Genomic DNA, 23564 nt, shown 5'->3' with positions numbered 1-23564 from the left:
TCAACACTAACCTGTACACCTACCTACTACTTACTTCAATTTTTTTTCCATGCAATTGTATTCTTCTCCCCCCTCCCCCCCCCCCCTCCCCTCTAAACTAGGACAAAACCACAAGATTCATTTTGCCATTCTTCCTTTAACCCCTCTCTCCTGCTTGAACTGTGTGCTGGGTCTCCTGATAGCCAAAGTTGTTGAATGCACATAGTATGATATGGAGCCATACACAATACAAGCTTCCAGGTTTGATACCCAGTCTATATGAGCCGACAGTAGCCAAATTTCATTATTAATCGCAATGTTCCTAGTGAAGGGATGGGGAGGGAGGGTAGTCCAGTTAATTACCATTCAGGAATCCCTGTTGGAAATTGGATTAATATAGACTGTGGACATTATACTTGGGTATGGTATCCTTGATCGAGTCAAACTGACTGACATTCACCGTCGATACCTCAGTTGATGATAACTCAAGTTACCATAGAAGAGTTAACTGAGTTACTCTACACAGAGTGGAATAAGCATAGCTAACAGTTACCAACTAAACTGGGTTAATGGATGCACTCAGAAAATAATGCAGCTCATTACTTCAGCATTTACATGCAGAAAGTTGAAATAAAATTTTAAAGAATTAATTAAAATAAAGTGCTATTAAACAAAAACTGCAGACTGCATCAGTTTGTTTCAGTGGTAGTACAGTCACCTCTCAAGTCAGAAGAACATGGAGCTGAGTGAACCCCACTATAGGATTCTGAACACAAACCAGGGTAGGTGCTTTTCTGGTGTGACAACCCATAATCATTCCTCAAACATCTCCAAAACCGATTAACTGCTCATTCTGTTCATTGCTAATTTGTGGTTGCCACTTCATTGGACAATAAAACCAGAACAACATGGCAAAAGATAATTCATTGCACATTGGAATATAAAGTAATTGAATAAATGCGAATCATTTTATGGAATTTATTACCATCATTACACATGATGCATCATTACGGGATTTTAAATTGAGGAAGTGATGGTCTACTGGTAATGTCACTGGACTGGTAATCCAGATCCCTATGGGGACATGGGTTCAAATCCCATCATGGAAGCTGGTGGAATTCAAATTCTGGAAGCTAGTCTTAGTAATGGTGACCATCAAGCTATCAACTGTCATCACAACTGTGAAGAATGCAGTTGAACAGAGGGATCTGGGAATACAGGTACAGAATTCCCTAAAAGTGTCTTCACAGGTGGATAGGGTCGTAAAGAGTGCCTTTGGTACATTGGCCTTTATAAATCGAAGTATCGAGTATAAAAGTTGGAGTGTTATGGTAAGGTTATATAAGGCATTGGTGAGGCCGAATTTGGAGTATTGTGTACAGTTTTGGTCACCTAGTTACAGGAAGGATGTAAATAAGATTGAAAGAGTGCAGAGAAGGTTCACAAGGATGTTGCCGGGACTTGAGAAGCTGAGTTACAGAGAGAGATTGAATAGGTTGGGCCTTTATTCCCTGGAGCGTAGAAGATTGAGGGGAGATTTGATAGAGGTGTATAAGATTTTGATGGGTATAGATAGAGTGAATGCAAGCAGGCTTTTTCCGCTGAGACTAGGGGAGAAAAAAACCAGAGGGCATGGGTTAAGGGTGAAAGGAGAAAAGTTTAACGGGAATATTAGGGGGGGCTTCTTCACGCAGAGAGTGGTGGGAGTGTGGAATGAGCTGCCGGATAACCGTACATTTAAGAAAAACTTGGACGGGTTCATGGATGAGAGGGGTGTGGAGGGATATGGTCCAAGTGCAGGTCAGTGGGACTAGGCATAAAATGGTTCAGCACAGACAAGAAGGGCCAAAAGGCCTGTTTCTGAGCTGTAATTTTCTATGGTTCTATGGTAACCCATCTGATTATATCTTTTAGGGAAGGAAATGTGCTGTCTTGACAGATTTTATGATTTATCCATGCCTGGTGCTTCCAGGAGAAACAACAAAAGCCATGAAATTAAAACCGGCCTTTATCTTGCAAAAGAATGTCCCAAATAGTAACCTTGGGTCAGTATGATACAATAGCAATATTCACCAATAATTTTCAGTGTGGTCCCGAGAACAGAAGCCAGGCCTTTGCCACATCCTCACAAGCTTTGAGTTTACCTGCATTTCAAATGGACACAAACCACTTCCAACTAACAACTAACCAAAAGCCACAGACTTCAGAGCTGCAGCAGAATAAAACTCTGGGGGTTGGGGGGGGGGGGGGGGGGGGCGGGGGGGGAGTGGTGTGCATTTTTATTTTTAACATGTTATCAGCTGTCATTCATGTACGAGTGCATAATGGAGAAGTGCCAAATGTTCTCTAAGTGACTATCACTCCAGCACACAAACAGGCTTCAACTCAATTTGTGCAGCTGAAATCAGGAACTATATAAAGTGACCACAGAGGTGCAATCTCTGATATCGTGCCCCCCCCACTGAAAGCTCAGCACCATGAGTAGTGGCTGCAGCCTTCCATCCACAATCCAACACAAAAGGTGCATCCCATTTTGAGTGGGGGGGGGGGGGGGGACTACAAAAGAAAAAGGTGCATATCATTAGAGGAAATCAAAACTAATCAGCACCGATGGGTTATCTGTTGAAAAGATTTTCGGAGAACAAGATCGTAAAAACAGCACAACAAGGTAGTTTTATTCCAAAGTTTAATAAACCGTACAAATAACGAGCTTACACAGGTAATTGCATAGGATAAAGTTGAATTCCAAGGACATTCATAGGGAGAAGAAACAGTTACATCACAGAAGGGCAAATAGTTGTTAAAACTCCCAGTCTGTGTTCAAGATCTTTAAATCTATGACAAAAATGTACATATTTTCACAAACCCATATATTCAGGGTATAAAAGGTTTACAATGTCATGGTGGCATCTCCAATGATTTATCAAAAGATGTCATTAGATTTTACATTAGAGATATCTAGTGACACTTTCTACTATATACTACAAATAGTAACCTTGGGTCAGTATGATACAATAGCAATATTCACCAATAATTGCCAGTGTGGTCCCGAGAACAGAAGCCAGGCCTTTGCCACATCCTCACAAGCTTTGAGTTTACCTGCATTTCAAATGGACACAAACCACTTCCAACTAACAACTAACCAAAAGCCACAGACTTCCGAGCTGCAGCAGAATAAAACTCTGGGGGTTGGGGGGAGGAAAGTGGCATGCATTCTTTTTATTTATTTTTTTTACATGTTATCCAGCATCAGGTCAGACAGATCTTAACAAATGCACTTTTGGCAACAGCTCAAGTCAATATATTTTGCTTTAAAATCTACACAAAAAAACAAAAAGCTTGTCAAGAATGGAAGGCCATCAGATAGAGAACTGGAAGTAAAAGCTAATACACAGTTATAACAGCTATCATGTCTATGGCATAAATGTCAAGGTCTGCCCAGTTCACTGTATGGAGAGGACAGGGCAGTCAAAAGAGAGAAAAAAAAACAATTGTTCCCACACTGCAGTTAAATTTTAGTTTAAAAGAAAGTTTTCCCCCTTGAAATTTATTGGTTTCAATACAAACGTTGAGCCTATATTAATGTGATGTTCTAAACCCCATGTTGTGTTTCACACTTGGCTGGTGGCTTGCAGTGTTTACACAGAAGACGTTGTTGTACCATGGGCACTTGTGGCATGTAAAGCTTTTTCTTTTTTTTTCCCCCAGTTATTATTATAAGTGGCTCAGATCCACTAGAGTCTGCTCAAGCACCTGATGAATGCCCACATTCTCTTCTTTTGCCTTGGCCAGTTTTTCTATTGGTTCATGGAAAAAGAAAAATGAAAATTTAAATAAAACTCTGAACAGTCTTCATAATAAATCAAATAAAAATAAAAAAGTTGCAAAAATCAAAGTTGTAAACCACCATCCCATTATAGACATATACACACACACACAACACATTAGTTAACATTGGTTCAACATTTTCAAAAAAATTTCAATGTTACCGACATTTATTTGCTTAATTATGAATTTGCCAACTCCAATGCAGCATTTTGAAACGTTCAAATATAACGTAGTTTATATCTCCATTTTCCCTTCCATCTTGTCCCTTTAAATACATCATACAATGTTACCCTCTGCAAGCATAGTATCACTTCACCACCACCCCGAATGCCACAACTCTGGTGTCCAACTAAAACTGTGGTTGGCCCAAAACGTTCAAGTCAGGCTGCAAAATTCACATTTTTATTGCTCTGCGGATTTCCAAATGTAAATCAGATTTAAATTGCAATATTCATATGCGCATTTGACACAGTGCAATAATGCATTTGTTTTACAAAAACAAAAAAGATTGAGGGTAATTGGAAGCAAATAACCCTCGTCGGGTAAAAACTGACTTCTTCCCCCCCAAAGAAGCTAATGAATAGTAGCGGCTAGCTTGCATTTTCTCCCATGTCACACCTACATTCACTGTGCTGTGAATAGTCTTTCGTTCAAGAGAAACCAAGTTGACAAAGGCAGAATTAATTCAAAATCTGCTGTTAAGTCATTTGAGATTAAATACCTGTGTAGTTTTTAAGTTCATGTAAATAGACATGCAAAATAATGCTACCAATACGGAACAGAAAGTGTTAACATTCATTGTTAAAAAATAATCAGGCAAGACAACATAGAGCAGGCTTTTTGGTAAGTCTTCAACGTAAAGAAAGTCAGTTGTTAAGTTCATTCAGGACAACTCTCAGTTCACTATTGAGAAGACGATTTCTCGCTACCTCCTGACGGAAACGTTCTATTGAAACAGCATCAGTGACAGCAGATGAAAGAAGAGAGAATTGTGTTAGTCATGTGGAACAGATCACCTGGTTTTAACCGGTTTAAACTATTCACATGAAAGGAAAAAGAAACACATACCAAGGAAAGCAACTCTTGGATTTAAAGCAAGAATAGTCTATAAGAGTACTTTGAAAAATAGCTTTGAGAATGTTTTAAATAAGCAAAAAACCTGGTTATCTCTCTGCACTCTTCTGAACTTAATATGGTCTAAAGTCAGGTAGGCATGTAGCAGTATTGGGAATAACTTCCCAAGCCAAAAACAAAATACTCAAAATTGATTAACCACAATTTGAGGTGTTTACGCGAACTAGACAAACCTATAGCAGGTTACTCCGGTCATGGGCTGGGGTGAAAATACCTTGCCATGTCAACCGTATATCAATTCCAAATGCCAATGTGCAGAGTGAAAGGAGATTGTGATATCAAGAACAATCACCCCGATCCATCCTTCCAAGACACATGCTCAAACACTTAGTGTTTATTTATTAGTCACAAGTAGGCTTACATTAACATTGCAATGAAGACGATGTGAAAATCCCCTAGTCGCCACACTCCAGCGCCTGTTCAGGTGCATTGAAGGAGAATTTAGCATGGCCAATCCACCTAACCAGCACATCTTTTGGATTGTGGGAGGAAACCGGAGCAAGCCCAGACAGACATTTGGGGGGGGGGGTTGCTGAGGCAGCAGTGCCAACCACTGTGCCACCATGCTACCCACCAAAATGTTTATAAAAAAGAGCACGTAAAAAAAATTAAATCAAGAAGTCAACTTAAACATACAAGGGATATCTTTAAAACAATGGTACAAGAGAATAGTATTAATCCAACAAAACCAATTAAATGCAGCTTCTAGTAGGCTTCAATGTTCTGCCCATACTGGTAATGATTTACACTGCTTAAGGTTAGTATTGCCTTAGAAAATCAGCTTGTATATTGTACAGCCTTTCCCATTTTGTTTCACCATGACTGGCTATTGTTACGTGTTCAATTACTATTTGCTGGGAAATGCAACCACAGCACACTATAAACCAGGTGGGAAAAATCGATCACATTAGTAACTGATAATTAGTCTCACCTACTTGTAAAATTTAGCTTGAGCAATTTCTAAATGCAGGAGACCAACAAGACACAATAAACGGTGCAATGAGATTTTTAAAAATGTGTTTATGCAGTGCGCATGTCACTGGCAAGGTCAGCATTTATTGTCCATCCCTAATAGCTTCAAGGTGGTGGTAAGCCACCTTCTTGAACCCTACAGGTACACCCATGGTGCTAATAGAGAAGTCGCCCAGGATTTTGAATGGAGTCTGTCCAAATCGTCACCCCCCTCATGAAGGTTGACAATTACACAGTTCTCATTGTATCTTGTAATCTCTTGACCACAAGAAATAGTAAAGTAAATGAGAATCATTTATAGTAACAGTAGTGCCCTAACCAAGTAGAAAAATAGAAAAACTACAGCACAATATAGGCCCTTCAGCCCACAAAGTTGTGCCGAACATGTCCCTACCGTAGCGATTCCTAGGCTTACCTATAACCCTCTATCTTACTAAGTTCCATGTACTTATCTAAAAGTCTCTGAAAAGACCCTATCGAATCCGCCGCCACCACCGTTGCCGGCAGCCCATTCCACGCACCCACCACCCTCTGAGTGAAAAACTTACCCCTCACATCTCCTCTGTACCTACTCCCCAGCACCTTAAACCTGTGACCTCTTGTGGCAACCATTTCAGCCCTGGGAAAAAGCCTCCGACTATCCACTTGATCAATACCTCTCAACATCTTATACACCTCTATCAGGTCACCCCTCATCCTTCGTCTCTCCAAGGAGAAAAGGCCAAGCTCACTCAACCTATCCTCATAAGGCATGCTCCCCAACCCAGGCAACATCCTTGTAAATCTCCTCTGCACCCTTTCTATGGCTTCCACATCCTTCCTGTAATGAGGCGACCAGAACTGAGCACAGTACTCCAAGTGGGGTCTGACCAGGGTCTTGTATAGCTGCAACATTATCTCACGACTCCTAAACTCAATTCCTCGATTGATGAAGGCCAGTACACCATTCGCCTTCTTAACCACAGCCTCAACCTGCACAGCTGCTTTGAGCATCCTATGAACTCGGACCCCAAGATCCTCCTGATCTTCCATCCTATTTGACCTGCCAAAATGAACCACCTCACACTTATCTGGGTTGAACTCCATCTGCCACTTCTCCGCCCAGTCTTGCATCCTATCAATGTCTCGCTGCAGCTTCTGACATCCCTCCACACTATCCACAACACCTCCAACCTTTGTCTCATCAGCAAACTTACCAACCCATCCCTCCACTTCCTCATCCAGGTCATTTATAAAAATCAAAAAGAGTAAGGGTCCCAGAACAGATCCCTGGGGCACTCCACTGGTGACCGACCTCCATGCAGAATATGACCCATCTATAACCACTCTGCCTTCTGTGGGCAAGGCAGTTCTGGATCCACAAAGCAATGTCCCCTTGGATCCCATGCCCCCCCACTTTCTCAATAAGCCTTGCATGGGGCACCTTATCAAATGCCTTGCTGAAGTCCATATATACTACATCTACTGCTCTTCCTTCAACATGTTTAGTCACATCCTCAAAAAATTCAAATCAGGCTCGTAAGGCATGATCTGTCTTTGACAAAGTACATCTAGAAATAGGCAAAGCCAAGGATAAAAACAAATGAATACAGAAACAAAGCACAGACAGAAATTATAGCTTTTAATAGTGTCCTGATCCATTTGTTTCCATTTTGTTATCCCTTGAATACATTAATATTTTACATAAGTTGCAGCAATGATTCAAGACTAATAAATTTCAAAAGATTCTGATACCAGCTGAGTTTTATCAACTCGAAAGTACCACTTTATTCAGTGGAGTGGATAGGAGATGGCAGTTGTCGGCATGGTAAAGAGTGGGGACAGAGAAAATAGCACTAAAATGAGAAGGAGCTTTACACAGCAGGAGATACTCCCACTATCAATATGCTGGGTGTTACCATTGACCAGAAACTGAACCAGTCAAAAGAATATTAAGAACAGTTCATAGGGTGGGAATTCCATGGCTTGTAACTCACCTCCTTACTCCCCAAAGCCTGTCCACAAGGCACAAGTCAGAATTCCTCCCACAGTTCAAAGATTTTTTTAAAGGTTTATTATTGTCACAAGGCAGCTTACATCAACACTGCAATGAAGTTACTGTGAACTTCTCAGAGTCGTCACACTCTGGCACCTCTTTGGGTACACAGAGAATTTAGCATGGCCAATGCATGTCTTTCGGACTGTGGGAGGAAACCCATATAGACATGGGGAGAACATGTAGACTCCACAGTGACTCAAGCTGGGAATCAAACCGGGTTCCTGGCACTGAGAGGCAGCAGTGCTAACCACTGTGCCACCGTGATGTGCAGGTTAGGTTGACTGGCCATGGTAAATTGCCGCTTAGTGTCCCAAGATGTGTAGGTTGGCGGATTAGTGGGGTAAATACACGGGCTAACGGGGATGGGGCCTGGTTAGATGCAATGTTGGAGAGTCAGTGCAGACTCGATGGGCCAAATGGCCTCCTGCACTGTAGGGATCCTAAGCCACTCACTACCCTGACTTAGAACTATATTGTCGTTCCTTTGCTGTCCTTCGGGTGAAAATGCTGGAACCTTTTGCTAATAGCACAGTGGGTCTATTTACACTACACGGATTGCAGCAGTTCAAAGCAGCAGCTCACAAACCACCTTCACAAAGACAATTAGGGATGGACAGTAAATTCTGGCCTGCCCACATCTCGCGAACAAACACATTTTAAAACTTGGTTACATAGCTTCAGGGTCGCCACTCCAACTCAAGTGTGGGGCAAGGCAAGGAGGCAAACATCCATGAACTACAAGTCAGTATGGGGACTGGAACAGTGCTGTCGTTGTCATTCCCGCACCACACTCTAGCTACTCAAGTTGATCAACCCCCACGTGATCAACTACACTTCGGTTGCAACCTTGCCCCCTCTCCCCAGCTCAGTGATGGATACTTTTAATTTTTGTGTCATTACATTTTTTTTTAAATGTAAGCTTACTTCACTTAATGAAACTCCTACCAATATTTCCTTAGCATTGAGTTATTGCTCTTTGTCGAGATTACTGCCAGTTTTTAAAAATGACATTTGTAACTGGAGCGGATTAGTTTAAAATTTTTGCCTCTGTATCTGGAACCTTATGATGTGGAGAAACCTTATATAGATCATCCCTAATAGCCCACAAGAAGCTGGCAGCTCAAGGGCAATTTGGAATGGACAACAAATGTTAGATCTTCTGGTGATATCTGCATTCCATGAATGAATAAAAAATATCCAACAGCAGTGCAGACTTCATGAAACAAATTTAAATTCCATTTTATAAGAAGCCCATTTACCAGAACCTCGTCTTTTCCGATGCTGCAAGCCATTAGGCCTGTCCCAAAGTCTACAAAATTTCATAAAAGCTGTTCAAAATTTTATCCTGTTCAAAACCAAAAATATTGAATCAGAATCCCTACAGTGCAGGAGGAGATCATTTAGCCCATCAAGCCTGCATCGCCAACAATCCCACCCAGACCCTATCCCCGTGACCCCACATATTTACCCTGCTAGTCCCCCAATACCAAGGAGCAATTTTAGCATGGCCAGTCCACTAACACGCACATCTTTGGACTCGTTATACAAATTGATCACAACAGAGGAGTTATATTAAAGAGCCATTTACGTCAGTGGAATTTATGTAAAAGTTTGGGGTTATGAAATTGAAAGGAGAAGCAATTCACTAAGGAAGTCAGGTGGATTGATCCAAGTTTCTCCTGGTTCATGTTAAAATACAAAGTCTAACAGCAACTCACATTTACATAGCACCTTTAATAGTTTACAATATCCCACAGCAGTACTTCTTGTCATTTTGAGAAGAATGACTTTGCTCTCTATTATAACTTGATCCAGTCACAAAATGTACCCACTGACATATTCCACTGTCACGCAGCAGACTAAACTGAGAATATGGAGCTGGACTCATTGGGACATGGAAAAACTCATCAAATTTGCTTCCAATTTCCACCCCTCTATCACCTTCACATGGTCCATCTCTGACACTTCTCCTCCCTTCCTTGACCTCTCTGTCTCCATTTCTGGTGATAAAATGTCCATTAGTATCAATTACAAGTTAACTGACTCCCACAACTACCTTGACTACAGCTCTTCACACCCCACATCTTGGAAGGACTCCATCCCATCCTCTCAGTTCCTTGGCCTCCGCCGCATCTCTTCTGGTGTCATTTTCTAAAATAGCACTGCCGATGTGTCTTCCTTTTTCTCCAATCATGGTTTTCCACCCACTGTGGTTGACAGGGCTCTCAACCACATTCAACCCATCCCCCGGGCCACTGCTCTCATCCCCTCTCCGCCCTCCCAGAACCAGGATTGTCCTCAACCCACCAGTCTCCGCATTCAAAGATAATCTTCTGCTAACTCCAGCATGATGCCACTAATCAACACATCTTCCCCTCACCCACCCCACCAGCATTCCGCAGGGACCGTTCTCTCAGGGACACCGTGGTCCACTCCTCCATCACACCCAACACCTCAACTCCCTGCCCACGGCACCTTCCCATACAATCGTAAAAGGTGCAACACCTGTCCTTTTACCTCCTCCCCGTCAGGTCCTAAACAGCCCTTTCAGGTGAAGCAGTGCTTCACATGCACCTCCTTCAATCTGGTCTATCACATTCGCTGCTCCCAATGCAGTCTACTCTACATCAGAGAGACTGGGTGACCACTTTGCCGAACACCTTTGGCCCATCTGCAAGCAGGACCCAGACCATCCTGTCGCTTGCCACTTCAACACAGCACCCTGCTCTTCTGTCCACATGTCCACCCTTGGCCTTTTGCAATGTTCTAGCGAACCCCCATGAAAACTGGAGGAACACCACCTCATCTTCCGATTGGGCACTTTGCAGCCATTCAGTCCAGATGGACTGAACACCGAGTGTTCAGCAACTTCAGAGCACGAACTCTCCCCTCCACCTCATTTCCATTTATTTTATTTTATTTCGTTTCATCTCATGCATCCATTTTATCATCCTTCTTCCTCACTTCAATTTCAGCTCACCTTCTTCTTGCCCCCTTCCCCCACCTTCAGGGCAACTGCCACGTTCCTCAGGCAGTCCTTTAATAATCTGCATTTCTAATCTGCCATTCTCGCATTCTGATTACTTAATGGACACCTTTAGCACCTTCTCAGCCTTTTGTATCCCCATTTACATTCCCTTTGTCCCATTCCACCCCCTCCCCACCTTCATAGTATAAATCTCTGCTGATTCTGTGCTCTCAGCTCTGACAAAGGGTCATCTAGACTCAAAATGCTGGCTCTATTCTCTCCCCACAGATGCTGTCAGACCTGCTGAGATTTTCCAGCATTTTCTGTTTGTGTTTCAGATTCCAGCATCCGCAATATTTTGCTTTTATCTGAGAATATGGAGCAGGGGACAAGTGGAAAAATAGATTGCAAACTCCATGGCGGAAAGTGGAGTGGGAGAATATTTTTTAAAATTCATTAATGGGACATGGGTGTCACTGGCTGGCCAGCATTTATTGCCCATCCTTGGTTGCCCGAGGGCAGTTGGGAGTCAACCATGTGGCTGCGGTTAAAAAAGGGCAGTTACTAAGAGGAAGGTGGTGGAAACAAGGCTCAGGACTGGGAACTTTGTGGTTCACAATTTACATTAACAATTTGGACTTTGGAATCAATAATAATTTCTAAATTTGTAGATTACAGTAAATTTCCCAGGGTTGGGGGCGGGGGGGTCACTGAAGAGGACTGTAAAACTTACAGAAGAACATTAATAAACTTGCAAAATATGCAAATGGGAGTTTGGCACAGAAATGGGAGATGGTACATTTTACTGAGAAGAATAGAGGTCACTGATTACTTGGCAGGTGCAAGTCTCGGCAGGATAAAGGAAAAAAAGGGATCTTGAAGTACGAATACATCAATCTCGAAAATCTGCCACAGATTAGTAAGGCCATTATTAAAAAAACAAACGAAGCACAGTTTCATTACTAGAGGGATAGAACTGAAAAGTAGGGAAGTTTTGCTAAACCTATAACAAACCTTGATTAGACCACCCTTTGGAAGTATTGCATGCAGTTCTAGTCACCATGTTATAAAAAGGATAGAGGTACTGGAGAGAGTGTAGAAAAATTTACAAAAATGATACCAGAAATGTGGGGGCATACATTTCAGGAAGGGATTGATAGGCTGGATCTCTTCTCTTGGAAAAAAAAGGCCAATGGGTGACCGGGCAGCATGGTGGCACAGCGGTTAGCACAGCTGCCTCAGTTCCAGGGACCTGGGTTCGATTCCTGGCTTGGGCCACTGTCTGTGTGGAGTTTGCACATTCTCCTCGTGTCTGCGTGGGTTTCCTCCGGGTGCTCCGGTTTCCTCCCACAGTCTAAAGATGTGCAAGTTAGGTGGACTGGCTGTGGTAAATTGCCCATTAGTGTCAAGGAGACTAGCTAGGATAAGTGCGTGGGCTTAGGGGGATGGGATCTGGATTGGATTGTGGTCAGTGCAGACTCGATGGGCCAAATGGCCTCCTTCTGCACTGTAAGATTCTATGATTCTGATAAAGCCTTTCATAATTTCAAAAACCTCTAACAGACTGGATACTGAGAGAATGTGGGGCAATGCCGAATTAGAGACCATCAAAAAAGATAGTGTTCAAGAAATTCCAATCAGGAATTAAAATGAAACGTTTTAACCCAAAGAGTGGTTCAAATGTTGAACTTTCTACCATAAGTAGTAGTTGTGCCACATAGTACAGATGCGTTTAAGGGAAAATGAGACAAGTATAAGAAGGAGAGAATAAATGGTTACAATTGTAGATTTAGAGGAGGAAAGATGGGAAGAGATTCAAGTGAAGCAAAAACAACAGCATGGACTGTTTGGGCTGAATGGCCTGTTTTTGAGTCATGTATTTTAAGTAACTACTGTGCTGTATATTCTAACTATAGTTACGTTCAGTCACTGTCTAATTTTTTTCTTAAATAGATCAGTCAAATTCAGAAAATAATCCACCACTTAAGTATTTTAGGTAACAGCCTGTTCAAGAATGTGGTTCATCATCACCACCTTCAAGGGCAAGTAGGGACGAGCCAAAAAAGAAACCCCAGAAAATGCTGGAAAATCTCAGCAAGTCTGACAGCATTTGAGGAGAGAGAACAGAGCTAACATTTTGATTCTGGATGACTCTTCGTCAGAGCAATTCTTTCAGCATCTGTAGTAAGTTGCTTTTATTTTAGCAGGCAAAAGAAATGCTGGCCTTGCCATCGACGTCACATCACAAGAACAGAATAAATGCTGCTCGTTTCCCGACCCAATTGACTAGCACTAGTTGAAACTCGTCTGGTGCACATCTCTCGTCCCAAATTTTCTCGTTCTTCCCCCTCCCGAAACAACCAAAATTACCTTAAAAAAAAAAGCCAGGGGAAGATTTACTGCACTTAAATGCAAACTTCATTCCAAACTCTTGTAAATTTAAATCAGAACTTTAACACGCACCCCACCCCCTCCAAAGACAGAATTATTTCGGAGATTACTTGGAAACTGCTGCATTTTGACTATCCCACTACAGAACCAAGATCAGTTTACTCAGTTAATGGAAACAGCAACAAAAATATAAGAAAACTGAAGTGAAATTACCTTCCAAATCATCAATTGCCTTCTCCATTTTTGCTACAGATCTTTCAGCAAACTCAGCTCTAGTTTCAGCCTGTAAGAGAGCAGGTCATTAAAGGACATTGCTTTAGGGCACTTCAATTATTCCTCTTTATCACAATGCAATTCTCTGAACTCCCTGTAGAGCGCAGAGAAATTGACTTCTGACTGCAACTTAATTGCTGTCACTTTTAATCAAATGCCACTGCCCTCTGACTATAGCTGCCCGCTGAAAAGAATACATCAGGTGGTGTGGCTCTATACTTAAAATTCCTTACTCAAAATCTGCTAAAAGTATCTTGATGCCTACAGCCAAGTTGCAGACAGCTAACCTGTTCTAACTGCCAGTGTTCAACTGACCCCAATTCCACATGATCCTCCCCATACGCAAGGGAATAAGCACTTACATTTTACACCATCAAGCAATCATTTGTTTCACAACTTTATCTTATGGCTTCATATCAATATTCTAGAATTTGTAAAAACAAGGCTTTAATCCTTTTTACCCTCTTCTCATCACCTCAAACCACCCGCTATGGAGGTTTACGAAAGGAGCTCACTTGGTTAAGGCAGTGCATTGCTGATCTGGAGGGTCTACTTTTGACTCTTTATGGAGCCGTTAGCCAATTTCAGACAAGGTAGCAGTGGATTGGGAGAAAAAGTTCAGCATTTGTGCTCCAAATAGTCATCCGCTGAAAGTTCACATGGGTGGGGGGGTGCACTGAGCTCGTGACGCCCGCAGGAATCAGGATGGGAATGGAGGGAAAAGTCCCAGAGAGAAATCCTTCCCACTCTTAACATTAGAACAAAGAACAAAGAACAGTACAGCACAGGAAACAGACCCTTCGGCCCTCCAAGCCTGTGCCGCTCCTTGGTCCAATTAGACCAATCGTTTGTATCCCTCCATTCCCAGGCTGCTCATGTGACTATCCAGGTAAGTCTTAAACGATGTCAGCGTGCCTGCCTCCACCACCCTACTTGGCAGCGCATTCCAGGCCCCCACCACCCTCTGTGTAAAAAACGTCCCTCTGATATCTGAGTTATACTTTGCCCCTCTCACCTTGAGCCCGTGACCTCTTGTGATCGTCACCTCCGACCTGGGAAAAAGCTTCCCACTGTTCACCCTATCTATACCCTTCATAATCTTGTACACCTCCATTAGATCTCCCCTCATTCTCCGTCTTTCCAAGGAGAACAAGCCCAGTCTACCCAATCTCTCCTCGTAGCTAAGACCCTCCATACCAGGCAACATCCTGGTAAACCTTCTCTGCACTCTCTCTAACGCCTCCACGTCCTTCTGGTAGTGCGGCGACCAGAACTGGACGCAGTACTCCAAATGTGGTCTAACCAGCGTTCTATACAGCTGCATCATCAGACTCCAGCTTTTATACTCTATACCCCGTCCTATAAAGGCAAGCATACCATATGCCTTCTTCACCACCTTCTCCACCTGTGTAGCCACCTTCAAGGATTTGTGGACTTGCACACCTAGGTCCCTCTGTGTTTCTATACTCCTGATGACTCTGCCATTTGTTGTATAACTCCTCCCTACATTATTTCCCACTACAGAACCAAGATTATTCCCAATTTGAAACATTGTTACAAACTCCTGTTGCTCACTCACCTCTTTTAGCTTGTCTGTTAACAGCTTGATTTCTTCTTCATATTTATCTTCTTTCGAAGCATACTGAGAAATTTTTTTTTGAAAAAAAAACGTTAAATGTTTCTCACTTTTTAAAAAAAAACATCAAAACACTGTCCTGGTCTGTGAATGTCTACCAACTAATTCAACAGAAGCCAAAAGGAAAAAGTATCCATTCAATTCCCATTGAAAGTAAAGCATCTTTTTAACTAGATAGCTCCAATACACCTTCCAAAGAGAGGACAGTGAAAAGGCAAGCCCAAGTTTGCACATTAACAACCCTGAAGAGTTAACAGTTTTGTGTTACTCTGCCAAATACAGCACACTGGTGGCACTGTATCTATGCAGAAAGACAAAATTGCTGGTGCCAACACCTATTCAAACCAAGGCACTGGCACAGCTTTGTAAGCCATCCTGCGCAACCAGTAATAAGTTTACATTCTCCATTTGTCTCACAAGTGCACTGTTTAAGTTAATTGTGGCTCTAAAACCAAGTCTGCTTAGATTAATGCTTCATGTTAGGCATTTTACCACTTTATATTTCTAACAAACTGACCTAGTGATCAGACTATTATCTACAGAAAACGGCAGCTACCTTTATAAGGGGGAGACAGTTGGAGAACAGAAACCATCACTTGGAGAAAGTGCTTCTGTGAATTATTTTACAGTATTGCCAAAGTTGGCTTTGGCAAGGAGTGCTGCAAGATACTCTGACTAGAGTTTTTGATTGGTGATTTACTATCGAGTCTCACAGCCATTACAAAACAGTGACTATTTCATATCGGATTAAAGTGTCCAATGTATAGCTTGCTGCTCTGGCCATTGGAGAAGCAGCAGCTTGGTCATGGTGATAACTAATGAACTGGATATTGATTAGCTAAGAATATCAGCTACTGGAGAAAAATTCAAAGGATTCATTCTTAAATATTTTCACACAAAGGTGGAAATCACTGGACTATTAAAGTGAATTTTTGTTGGAAATCACATTTTGTCAGTGACATTATGATGTATAAAGATTAAAACAAATTGCAAACATTGAAAACTTTATTCACCTCAAAAGGATCAAAGAAAGGAAGAAAGAAAGAAAGGAGACAATGGCGACTTGAGAAAAACAGTCCAGGGCCAAAATTTCAGTACACATCAGTAACAATCTTCAGCGTTCCCAAAACTTAAAAAAATTAAATGTTAAAGTTAATAAAAGGTAGAGAGCATTTATCTTTAAATCAGCCCTGTACCGTATCTCAAGCCAGCACAATAGAAGTTGTTGCAGTTCAAACAAGAAAAAACATGGGCTGGAGGAGAAAGCCCACTTGGACATTACTTCATTGCTACATAGCCAAAAGATTCTATCAGCTCCACAGACAACTAAAGCAAAGGTATCCCCATATTTAATATCACACCTTTTATTTAGTTATGTATGCATTTGAGCTTCAAAATTAAAATAGGATGCTTCAGTGATAAGATTCACAATTATTTTGACAGACTGCAGTACTAGATCTTCTTTTGAAGCCTTGTATACATTTTAAAGAGATCTATACAAGATAGTAATCTAATGGAGGATTTCAGGGATATACCAAAAGAAATTACATGTTATACAGAATTGCCTTTTAGTTCATGCTGCTCTGGAACTCAGTATTTTTCCTGTTGTTGTATGGGGTGGAATTTCCATGATTGCCATTAATGGAGCTTGCAAGTTAAAAATCACACTTCTGGGTATTGAACCTTCCAGGTTTGCCCTGGTAACCAGGGGAAAATGGTTCTGCTGATAGCAGTTGTTTACATTCTTTCTTCAGCTTTACAAATACTGGTGAAACTCTCTCAAAGCATTTCTCCACTGCACTGCATCACAGGAAGCAGCGCCATTTCATTTATCTTACAACCCTTCTGCTGGGGGCGAAGACAGTGGCGTAGTGCAAATGTCACTGGACTCGGAATCCAAACGCCCAAGCTAAGGTTCTGGGGGCAAGGGTTCAAATCCCACCACAGCACCAGGTGGAATTTGGTTTCAATTAATAATCTGGAATTGAAAGAAATAGTCACAGCAATAGTAACCATGAAGCCATTGTCGACTGTCATAAAAATCCATCTGGTTCTTTCTGCTGTCCTTACCTGGACTGGCCTACATGTGACTTCAGGCTCTCAGCTGTGGGGTTTACTTTAAACTGCCCTCTGAAATGGCCGAACAAACCACTCAGTTTGAGGGCATTAGGGAAGGCCAACAAATGCTGGCATTGCCAATGATGTTCACATCACAGGAAAGAGTAAGAATAAGATAAATCACAATAAATAGTAAAAAGAAAATCTACCATTTTTAAATAGACATCTGCATCCCTCAATCAGATTGCAATCTTCACTACATTCTTGTATTTAAAATGTGACATTCCTGAAATACATTTATTTAGTTTTGGTTTATCTTTTTGCTCTAGCAGTCTAGTCAAAGTAGTTGCTGCCTACTGGTGCATTTTGCATTACAATTCACGAGAACATAAAAAAGGGTTAAAAAAACCCAATAGATTACTACTGGCCAAAAGCAATTGTAGTCAATGTCTTAACTGTAGACTTAATTTTGAGAGATCTGTCTAAAGTGCCCTATGGGGATACCATGGCTTTAAAAGCAGTTGCGTACAGAGTGCTCCTACCTTTTCGGTTTGCGCTTCCAAAGACTTCAGGCTGTTGGTGACATTTCTCAATTCTTCTTCAATCTCAGCACATTTACTGTTCAGAACAAGATAGTTTGGGTTGGGAAAGAAGGAGGTTGAGAATATGCAGAAAGAGGCAAGAAACCCATAGCAACTTAACAGTCCTTCCTCTCAGAATTTAGGTCCCAACATGGTTGGGATGTTTAAAACAAAAACAAAGTAGGACTGTAAACCAGGACATTCATCGATAGTGGGTAATCACTTATGTACTTACCCGGCAGTGCTGTAAAACATGGATAAAAGCTGGATGAATTCACAAATTTGACTAGTTGGTTCAAATCTCCACACTAAGTTCATAAATTTTAAGAGATGGATAACTACCAGCCCTAAGGAGGAAGTAATGGGGCCTAGTGTGACCTCGAGGCCTTAGAAAGTATTGAAGCCACATCTTGATCTCAGAATTCAGCTGCTATGGGTCTCCACTTGGGGGGGGAAAAAAAACAACACAGAACTACCAGGAAGCAGAACAGCAGCAGCAGCAAAGGTTGCAAGGAATGTAGCTTTAATAATTTCTCACACAGAAAACAAAGATGACGGAAAGAGAAAATAGGAAGTAGTTAGTGGATTTCTGGGAATAATACCTCTTCCTCTGAGGCCATTAACGATTTCAAGCTCTGGTCCATTACTTTAAGTTCCTCTTCCAATTGCCGCGCCCGACTGAGTTAATCCACAGTAAGGGAGTAGAACAGACAAATCCCGGGGAGTATTCAGCATGCAATCCAACAGGGGAAAAGAAAACCATGTGCCCACCATCGTTAGTATATTCACCAAATTGTACAGAATAATGAGGATTGAAATATTTACTGAAACAGATCCAAATTAGAGAACAAAACTGTGCAAAGGATAGTTTGCAAATTCGTAGATTGCCTAAAAATACAACTTTAATAACGTAGCAGAAGTAGCTTAAAAGCTACTCGCTCTTTACTGCCCACATAAAGGCTCCTAAAAATTGCAATGAGCTACAAATATGAAATCCCAACCTACTGTAAAAGGAACACAGGTGGGAGATGTAGGAGGGCTATTCACCACTGGATTTTCTCACTCTCACTCAAAAATATAAAAAAAAGGAACCAGTGTTTAAGCACAATAAAACAGATCCTCAATCATCTGGTCAGTAATTGGAGATATGGGAACAGGCTTGATCCCTATTCTGAGCAGAGTTAGATAACCAAAAGGTGTTGGGGGGGGGGTGGAATCTGCATCCAGCCAAATGGTGATGTGCCTGGTGATACAACAGCCCGTGGATACTCAAGTTGTCTAGACCGAGTGACCACTTTGACCAAATCTTAGCGAGAAGCTGGCACTTGGGGAGTTACAGTGCAATCATGGTATCCAAGGCAGGAAACTGAAGGAAAAAAAAACAAACAAAATAAATGGAGCCAATACCAAAATCTGCCATATCTTTATGCGCTTTTGAGTTAATTATTCTGCCGCAAAATTAAAAAAGCACTACATTGATTTGGGCCAATTATGTTGAAGAGGCACTGTATTTCATTTCAACTTTAAACAAATTGCCAAATTAGTGAATTCAATAGAAAGCTGCTAAAATCAAACCCCAAAATATACATCTTGGGATGGCCAGTATGTTTTGGTTAAGCTTTTCAGCTGAAGATCTGGTGCAGTAATTATCTCAATCCCAGTCGAGGAGATGTTAGACTATTGCTAAAAAGAGAGACGTGCTGATGAAGATTTTCATCTTGCACTTATCAGGACAAACAAGAATGCCAAATTTCAAACAAGCACAACAATTTTTACTACATAAAAAGTGTGCTGATTGGTTGGCAAATCGACTCCGATTGACCATGGAGAAAGCAACAGGGAACAATAGGGCTGAAGAGAATGGGTCCCCACGTGTGAACGTATGTTGCTCCTAGCAAGCATTCTTGCATTTGTCCTGATGAGTGCTCTATGAAAGGTTTCAGCAAAATGTTTATCTTCTCAGCAATATTCAAGATGTGAGATTAATAACCCAGTTTACTTGATCAACATTTCACAAAAAGAAACATGCACAGCAGTTACATTCTTAAATTACACTCTTCCCTCGGTTTAAATAAACCCATCAGCAGCAGAGTTCAAAATACATGGCACACACCCATTTGAAATCATTTCCACCACAGGGCTCTGCCATGCCATTTATCACCAGCAAAACCCCTCCCCCGCCTCTACAGATTAACTGGAGCATGTTGCAAGTAAATAAATAGTCAGTTTAGGAGAACATAGATAACTCAATTCAATTTTGTAAGCGTGGTTTTTATAGCAATTTCCACCGCTTCCGATTGTGTACCTGTAACATGCTCCAACTATTTTGTCCCCAGAAAACATATCAAGGTGAATTCAAGAAATGAAAGCTAAGCTTAAAAAAAGACATGGTATTCAAAATGCAGCATATCCAAGCTACATTAATAACTACTCCTAAACACCTACAAATGGTTCAACGATTTTTACTTAAGTGTCAAGCTGAGCTGAAATCACACACAGGCTCAAGCTCAGTTAATTCATCTGTATGGGGAGGTAAAAAGGACTCGAAATTGGCCTTCGTATCACTGGGTTTTGGGGGTGCGGAGAGGTGTGTGGGGAGATAAAAGGGAGTGGGGATTGAAAAAGCAGAAAATAAAAACTCAGCCTGGGTTTTTGCTCCTGGCTGCTCGCCTGACATTTTTGGCCACTTGTGCACCCAAGTAGTGAGGTTGCTCAGCATTCAATGCGACAGGAATGAGCAAAAGCTTTCAGGAGTGGTGGGGCAAAGAACTCAAACCGTCCCGTGGGGGACCTCAATATCCTCATCATCTATGATGCTATTGCACAACACCAAGATCATCGGTTCTTAAATAAAAACATTGACTTTTATTCATGTGCTCTAGGGGAAAAGGTACACAAACCATCACCTTCAGCTCTCCACCTCTTCCCACATCTCACCCCAGTCGATTGTCAAAAAGGCCAGATTTATATTGTTGAATGAGGGGAAAAAAAAATCTCTATTTGGACACGAGAATGATGAGGTGTGAATCTCACTCTCAACACCATGGGTTTCCTCCGGGTGTTCCAGTTTCCTCTGACAGTCCAAAGATGTGGTTAGGTTGATTGGTATGCTAAATTGACCTTGGGTGTCAGAGAGACTAGTGAGGTAAATATGTGGGGTCACGGGGGTAGGGCCTCGGTGGGATTGTGGTGCAGGCTCGATGGGCTGAATGGCCGCCTCCTGCACTGTAGGGAAACGGATTCTATGGCCCATGACACATCTTGTCATGCGATGGCGGGGTGAAGGTAAGATGTATGAAAGGGATCAATATCCTCTGCAAAAAACAGGTGGCAGAGGGAAGTGTGTACTGCAGTGATGCTGGTAACTGCACTGAGTTCAACGTGAACGCAGCAATGTAACAAAATAAAAGCAAATTATTGCAGATGCTGGAATCCGAAACAAAAAACAGAAAATGCTCGAAAATCTCAGCAGTTCTGACAGCATCCGAGAGGGAATAAAGCCAACATTGAGTCTGGATGACCCTGTGTCAGAGCAATGTAATCTTGCTGTCGGCTGGGTTTTCTGGTGAACAAGGCCTTTAGGGTCTGAAGGCACTTGCTCATCACGCGCATGATTCTTCTTGATGATGCCATTAATGTATTAAACATGAATATGTACACACAATGTCAGAATGGCAAAGTTCAATGGGTTGACTCAGATTAAAAGTCACCACTTTCTAGTTATACAATGTACAGCACTCAGACTATCAGACTGGACTCCAGTGGTCCTTCCGAGCAACCCAAGCTACGCAAAAACAAACTTTACAGAATTCAAAATTACCTTTCTGACTGCTCTGCACGCTCCTCAGTTCGCTCCTGCTCACCTTCAAGGATGACTAGTTTTCGTGCCACCTGCAAGAAGTCAGGAATAGCTCAATTCGGATCAAGTATATTAAATTGGACTAAACACATAATGTAAACTGCCTTTTAACACTGGCTGAAACTAGACCGACCAGCATCAATTTATATCAGGAAATGCTGGATAAATTGATCAGAGTCAATGTTTCAGATCCAAATGATCCTTCCAGAGAATGAAGGATCATTTAGGTCCAACTCCGCAGATGCTGCCAGACCTGCTGAGCTTATCCAGCATTTTGTTTTTATTTCAAATTTTCAGCTTCTGCAGTATTTTGCTTTTATCAATTTAAATCATATGGACCCATCAGGAACCCTAAAGACCATAAGACATTGGAGCAGAAGTAGGCCATTTGTTCCATCAATTCTGCTCCATCATTCAATGAGATCATGACTAATCTATAATGATAATCGTCAATTCCACTTTCCTGCCTTATTCCCATAACCCTGGATTTCCTTACTGAATAAAAATGTCTATTTCAGCCTCAAACATGCTTAACGGCATAGCCTCTACAGTAAAGAATTGTACAGTTTTATTACCCTCAGAAGAAATTCCTCCTCGTCTCATCTTAAATGGGTGACTCTTTACTCTTTTATGGCCTCTGGTCCTAGACTCTCCCACCAGGGGAAACAACCCCTCATCGTCTACCCTGTCAAGCCTTCTGAGAATCCTATAAGTCTCAATAAGGTCATTACTCATTCTTTTCAACTCCAATGAGTACAGGTCCAACTTACTCAACTTCTCATAAGAAACAAGCCACATCAGGTCTTGATCCAAGTGGAGTTAACCAACCTCAACCAGGGCTGTGGTATCAGGTATTACTGTTGATCTCGGCACTATGAGCTAATAAGACAAAAAAACCTGGCCAGGATTCAGCTTGTTCACTTGGTTATCAAAACTTGGCTCAAATATTCTTTTGTTTGCCTCATTTTATTCCCCGTCTCAGTATGTCAGTAGTGAATATGAATAGGATTGAGCTTAACTGGGATATCCCTTCTCTATTCAGCCTAAGGTGACAGAAAATCTACCTGTCTGTGCTTACACATCAAAAATGTCCACTTGGGAGAGATGTCAGACAAGAGTGCAACTATACAGCAGCACAATGGAGGGCTTGCAAGAGCAAGAAAAAAAAGTTACCTCTTCATATTTGCGATCTGCATCCTCTGCAATATGTTTAGCTTCCTTCAGCTGCATCTCTTGCATTTCCATAATTTCCTCAGCCTTTAAGACTTTGCTCTCCACAACTTTCATTCCTCTGCAGAAAAACAAATCATTATTGCCAATACACCAAATCGGAAGAAAAGGTAATAGTTTATGCAGACTGGTCAATACATATTTGGAAGTGCTTGAATCATTTTAAACACTTGTCTATGCAACTAGATTGTGGCAAATCCCCTCCAGTTGTATAATGCACAGTTTTGGATAACTTTCATTGATAAAGCACCTTTAACATAATAAAACATCCTGAGATGATTCACAGGAGCATTTTAAAACAGAATATGACACTAAGCCACATGAGGAGTTAGGACGGATTGTTAAGTTTGGTCAAAGAGGTAGGTTTTAGGCATGCCTTAGAGGAGGAAAGGGAGGTAAAGAGGCAGAGGGGTATAAGAAGGGAATTTGATCATAATCAATATAGGCAAGGGATCATTTACAATTTGCTGCCCTCACCTGCAAACCTCGACAAAAGCCATTCTTCTTTTTGGCCTCCTGGCAGTGGGATATTGTTAATCTCAAGCTTGCTCCCTCTCGTTTTACAACCCAACAACAAAACTACAGCCAACCTGCACATCTTTGGACTGTAGGAAGAA

The 23564-nt window shown here is 41.6% G+C and overlaps 1 protein-coding gene across 8 annotated transcripts in view; it reads right to left on the bottom strand.

Moving 5' to 3' along the window:
• Positions 1 to 2629: 2629 nt before the first annotated feature.
• The window catches only part of LOC144499645 (uncharacterized), a 115652-nt gene continuing 94717 nt past the window's right edge, over positions 2630 to 23564 (bottom strand). For 2 of the 8 annotated variants that reach the window (XM_078221864.1, XM_078221881.1), the window contains 6 exons: positions 22891 to 23008; positions 21679 to 21749; positions 17820 to 17895; positions 15163 to 15225; positions 13524 to 13593; positions 2630 to 3776 (listed from right to left, as the gene is read on the bottom strand). In XM_078221864.1, coding sequence (XP_078077990.1) covers positions 3694 to 3776; positions 13524 to 13593; positions 15163 to 15225; positions 17820 to 17895; positions 21679 to 21749; positions 22891 to 23008 — 481 coding nt within the window. In that variant the 3' untranslated portion in view covers positions 2630 to 3693. Of the gene's footprint in view, positions 3777 to 4658; positions 4754 to 13523; positions 13594 to 15162; positions 15226 to 17819; positions 17896 to 18460; positions 18537 to 21678; positions 21750 to 22890; positions 23009 to 23564 lie in introns of those variants that run through there. The other 6 variants (XM_078221874.1, XM_078221891.1, XM_078221909.1 and 3 more) reach the window with 3 other exon arrangements.

This window comes from Mustelus asterias, chromosome 1, assembly GCF_964213995.1.
Source record: "Mustelus asterias chromosome 1, sMusAst1.hap1.1, whole genome shotgun sequence".
In the NCBI taxonomy this organism is placed as follows: domain Eukaryota; kingdom Metazoa; phylum Chordata; class Chondrichthyes; order Carcharhiniformes; family Triakidae; genus Mustelus; species Mustelus asterias.
The sequence above is the reverse complement of the archived record's forward strand: the minus strand, read 5'-3'. Positions and strand labels throughout refer to the sequence as shown.